Source organism: Desmodus rotundus, chromosome 3, assembly GCF_022682495.2.
Source record: "Desmodus rotundus isolate HL8 chromosome 3, HLdesRot8A.1, whole genome shotgun sequence".
Classification (NCBI taxonomy): Eukaryota; Metazoa; Chordata; class Mammalia; order Chiroptera; family Phyllostomidae; genus Desmodus; species Desmodus rotundus.
This window is the reverse complement of record NC_071389.1, coordinates 89685827-89690641: the sequence shown is the minus strand read 5'-3', so window position 1 is coordinate 89690641 and position 4815 is coordinate 89685827. Positions and strand designations below refer to the sequence as shown.

Genomic DNA, 4815 nt, shown 5'->3' with positions numbered 1-4815 from the left:
CATCCTTTCAACTAATTAAATAGTTACTTAAAGGCATTTTAACATTTGGATTGATTTCCCATCTTAAATCGGTTATGACTATGGTTGGTTCAATTTTACTACACAGAAAGAGTAAATTCATTTTAACCTTTAAGAATGTAATACAATGTGTTCTGAAATCTACATTTAAATTGATAACAAAGAACTCAATAAAGAGGAGACAGAAAAGAGGACCATTAGGACACAAACTTTTATGTGATTTAACCATTACAACAGTAGTTCAGAAATATCTCAAATGTTACATTAATGTCATCAGTGTTACAAAAAGAAAAAAGAATGACAGGCAACAGTGAAGAGCACCAGAGGACCAGCGCACACACCTAGAGCAGACCATGCTTATTTCCTTCAACTGCCAAGATTATTTTCACCAGGAGCCCCCCTCCCCCTTGCTTTCCTTCTCAACTTTCCCTAACCTGCGTTAAATTGCACACCTAAGCCTCATCCTCTCCCTCCTCCTCCTCGAACTCCCCCTGTTCGTCGGCCGTGGCGTCCTGGTACTGCTGGTACTCGGACACCAGGTCGTTCATGTTGCTCTCGGCCTCGGTGAACTCCATCTCATCCATGCCCTCGCCCGTGTACCAGTGCAGGAAGGCCTTGCGCCGGAACATGGCCGTGAACTGCTCCGAGATGCGCTTGAACAGCTCCTGGATGGCCGTGCTGTTGCCGATGAAGGTGGCCGACATCTTCAGGCCTCGGGGAGGGATGTCGCACACGGCCGTCTTCACGTTGTTGGGGATCCACTCCACGAAGTAGCTGCTGTTCTTGTTCTGCACGTTCAGCATCTGCTCGTCCACCTCCTTCATGGACATGCGGCCCCGGAAGATAGCGGCCACTGTCAGGTAGCGGCCGTGGCGGGGGTCACAGGCGGCCATCATGTTCTTGGAGTCGAACATCTGCTGGGTGAGCTCAGGCACCGTCAGGGCCCGGTACTGCTGGCTGCCCCGGCTGGTCAGGGGGGCGAAGCCGGGCATGAAGAAGTGCAGGCGGGGGAAGGGCACCATGTTGACGGCCAGCTTGCGCAGGTCTGCGTTCAGCTGGCCCGGGAAGCGCAGGCAGGTGGTGACCCCGCTCATGGTGGCCGACACCAGGTGGTTGAGGTCTCCATAGGTGGGGGTGGTCAGTTTCAGCGTGCGGAAGCAGATGTCATACAGGGCCTCGTTGTCAATGCAGTAGGTTTCATCAGTGTTTTCCACCAGCTGGTGGACAGAGAGGGTGGCGTTGTAGGGCTCCACCACTGTGTCGGACACCTTAGGGGAGGGCATCACGCTGAAGGTGTTCATAATGCGGTCTGGGTACTCCTCCCGGATCTTGCTGATGAGCAGGGTGCCCATCCCCGAGCCAGTGCCACCCCCCAGTGAGTGGGTCAGCTGGAAGCCCTGCAGACAGTCACAGCTTTCTGACTCCTTCCTCACCACGTCCAGGACTGAGTCTACCAGTTCGGCGCCCTCTGTGTAGTGGCCCTTTGCCCAGTTGTTCCCGGCCCCGCTCTGGCCTGCCAGAGGAAAAGATATTTAATAAGTCACTGATGAATTCAATTAAATTCTTTTACCATAAATCCCTTAATCAATGAGTTGGTGTTCAGATAAGATTAATTTAGGTTATCACCAAAAGGGACAGACATTAAAATATTTGGTCATGGATATAATTACAAATAAGGAAGACTAGGAATCCCTGGCTATTAACAGATGAAGGGCAAATTTATTTTAGCTTACATTAGGATTCAATCAGCACACAAGTGGTGTTCTTCATACTTGTCCCCAGGCAGTCACATCCCTCCACGCTGACCTGTCCGCTGTAAAATAAGCCTCCCCATGCCATTAGCCACAGCAGTCACTCACCAAACACAAAGTTGTCAGGCCTGAAGATCTGGCCGAATGGTCCAGACCTGACAGAGTCCATGGTGCCTGGCTCCAGATCCACCAGGATGGCCCGAGGTACATACTTGTTACCTGCAGGGAACAGAGCTGTACTTAGACCTATGTGCGGAGAACTCTGAAGAGAAGGGTGTGGTACCAGCTTCCTTTTCACAGGCACTGCTGTGGATCCCCAGACAAAGGCAGGAGCAAGACCCACCAAATTCTCAAAGGATTCATTTCTCTGTGAACCAGGAAACTAACTGAAATATCACAGTGAAGAATGTGAATCCAAAATCCTTTAGTCCCCCCTCCCTTGGGGCCAGACTCCCCAGGTCAGCTCTGTGGGAAAGGAGGAGATTAAAAAAAACTAGAGGCGGGGGGAAGTAAAGGCAATTACCAGTGGCTTCATTGTAGTACACATTGATTCTCTCCAGCTGCAAGTCACTGTCTCCATGGTAACTGCCAGTGGGGTCGATCCCGTGCTCATCACTGATCACCTCCCAAAACTGAGACACAGTAAACGGTTGTATTTAGCCACGCCCAACCCTCAGAGTGGCCACGACTTAAAGTGAATAGACCCCAGACTCAATAACCCAACCTTCCAGGGATTTTAGGGCTGAGTGGCCATCCACAGCCTCAGGACTTCTGTTTTGCAGGGGCAAAACATGGAAATCAGGCGTTTCTCCGGCGAACAGCTGCTCGCGGCAGGAGGTGAGGGTCTTTGGGGGCTGGGGGAGGGAACAGCAACCAAACCGCCCGCACCAGCGGTCACAGCTACCCGCGCCCGCGGCGCTGGGACTGCAGTCGATATGGAGGGGGTGGGCCGGGGAACAGGGACCCGAGGAACCTGAAGGAAGGTGGTTTTAGATTCAAAGCACGTTCTGAGATCTCCAAACAATCGCTATCCTCCCCGCCCCCCAGCTGTTCTACTCTGGTTCAAGCGAGTATAATCAATTCTCCCCAAGTCGGCGTAAACCCGCGCGCACAGTCTAGCAGACAAAACGGCGCCTTTTCCAGGTCCGCGTTCCTGGCTAAGGGAAGAGCGGGGAGCAAGCGGGGTGAATAGCATTCCAAATGAGGTACAGCAAAAATGAGAGGTTTCTCCTCCCTCTTAGTCACGGAAGTCGCCTCCAAGCCCACTCCCTACTGCACAAAGCCCCCAGGAAGGTCTGTGCTTGGAGAGCCTTGAGCCTGCTCAGGATTCCATTGGCGCCCAGAAACTCGGAAGAGCTTTAGGCCCGGGTTCTCCCCGACCCCAGCCCAGTCCCCAGCGCGCTTACCTTGGCGCCGATCTGGTTGCCACATTGGCCTGCCTGGATGTGCACGATCTCACGCATGGTGCTAACTAGCTTCTTTTGAGCCTGGTCGGCGACTGGTCAGTCTGTCCGTCCTCCCTTACACACCTACTACGGAGTCGCTAGGAAAGCGCTCGGGAACCGACGGGCTAAGGGCGATGGCTCAGCAGGCTCTGCCTTTTATGCAAGAAGGGTGGGGCGGCCCGTGCAGGCCGCGCCCCCAGCCCGAGCCCCCCAGTCCCCTTCGCGCTAACACTCTCCAGGCCCGGCTGACGTAAGGCTTCAAGCCCCCGGGACTGTCCGGGGGGCTGGACCATAGGCCCGTAGCCAATCAGCACACGTTTGCAGACCGGGCGAGGAATGGGGGCTCTGCGGAGTAGAGTGGGGGCCTGCGCATTGTCTAGTGCTGGGGGTGGGGTGGGGTGGAAATAGCTGGGTAGTGAGAATTCGGGGTGGGTTAAGGAACTGAGGGTGTCGAGGAGAGGGTGCAGCGTGTGGCAGGCTGGGAATGGGGGAAGAGCTGGCGCTGGGTGGGGGCAGGGAACTCCAGGGGACTGGGGCAGGTGGAGAGGCGGTCAGGTGCGCTGGAAAGGAGCGCGATATGCTCCGGGTGCTGGCAGGATGAGGTGAGGAAGAATGTGCTGCCACTGCAGATTGGGGCGCCTCCTCTGCCAAGGGCCAGAGAGCCGTAAACCACGCACCCCCAGTGAGACCAGTGCTCCTTTCCCCAACCGTAGTGGTCAACGACTGTCCAGCGGCCGAACTCTAGTCTCCCAGAGCCTTGGGATTGGACAGGCGGTTGTAATAGGAAGTCGTGTGTGCATAGGCTGTTGGAGTCGAAGAGCCGTGCGTGACTCTGGACACTCGAGGACGTAGAACCCCAGGGTGCCCTCCCCCCCGCCCCCAGCATGCACCTGCTCTCTTTGTCTCTGACAAGGGCCTCTTATGCGTTTTCACAGTGGCTGAAGCATCTAGGGCTGGGGAGACCCTCTACGGCCTCTCCAGCCCTCCTCGACCCTCTCCAATAGTTCACAGCTCCTAGGTTCGTACTATGGACTCCTCCACCCCTCGGGTTGGCTTTTGTTCCTTGGGAGAGAATGGGGTGGGTGAGCTGGCCACACAGTCTGGACTGTCCAGCAGTCAGAACGAGGGTGGGGTCCAGGGGCGGGGCTAAGGCAGAACAAAGGGTTCATAAGTGCGTGGGATGCCTCCCACAAGTATTTAAAAAATCACACCGCAGGCGCTCCCCAGATCTGGGTTTTGTTCATCTATTGTCCAGAATGGGCATGAGTGCCAAGGCTGCATCGCCCGCCCCATCGCTGCCATTCTCATCTTCCATCAGGCTCCGGACCCCCCAGTGGCCAGGAGGTCCCCAACCTTCGAGCAGCTAATTGGGAGTGAGGGACACGCCTAAAAACTGCGGCACCGGCGAGACCCCAACGAGCACACAGAGTGCGTTCGCAGACTGGGAACACGCACCTTCCTTCAAACCTACAGTTGCTAAGTAGTCAAAGAAGGAGCTTATCTCTTTGTTACTTTTAGAGAGAGGTGGGGGGGAGGGGGAGGGGGGAGAGAGAGAGAGGGAGAGAGAGAGATTGAGAGAGAAGCTGAACCTGCATGGGAGA

General features: G+C 55.1%; 1 protein-coding gene across 1 annotated transcript; it reads right to left on the bottom strand.

The window, feature by feature from the left end:
* Window positions 1-219: 219 nt before the first annotated feature.
* Window positions 220-3420, bottom strand: LOC112297548 (tubulin beta-2B chain). The gene is made up of 4 exons (XM_024552312.3): window positions 3176-3420; window positions 2293-2401; window positions 1878-1988; window positions 220-1531 (listed from the first exon to the last, which is right to left on the bottom strand). The coding sequence occupies exons 1-4, from the start codon at window positions 3230-3232 to the stop codon at window positions 471-473; spliced, it is 1338 nt and encodes a 445-aa protein (XP_024408080.1). The 5' UTR covers window positions 3233-3420; the 3' UTR covers window positions 220-470.
* Window positions 3421-4815: the final 1395 nt, after the last annotated feature.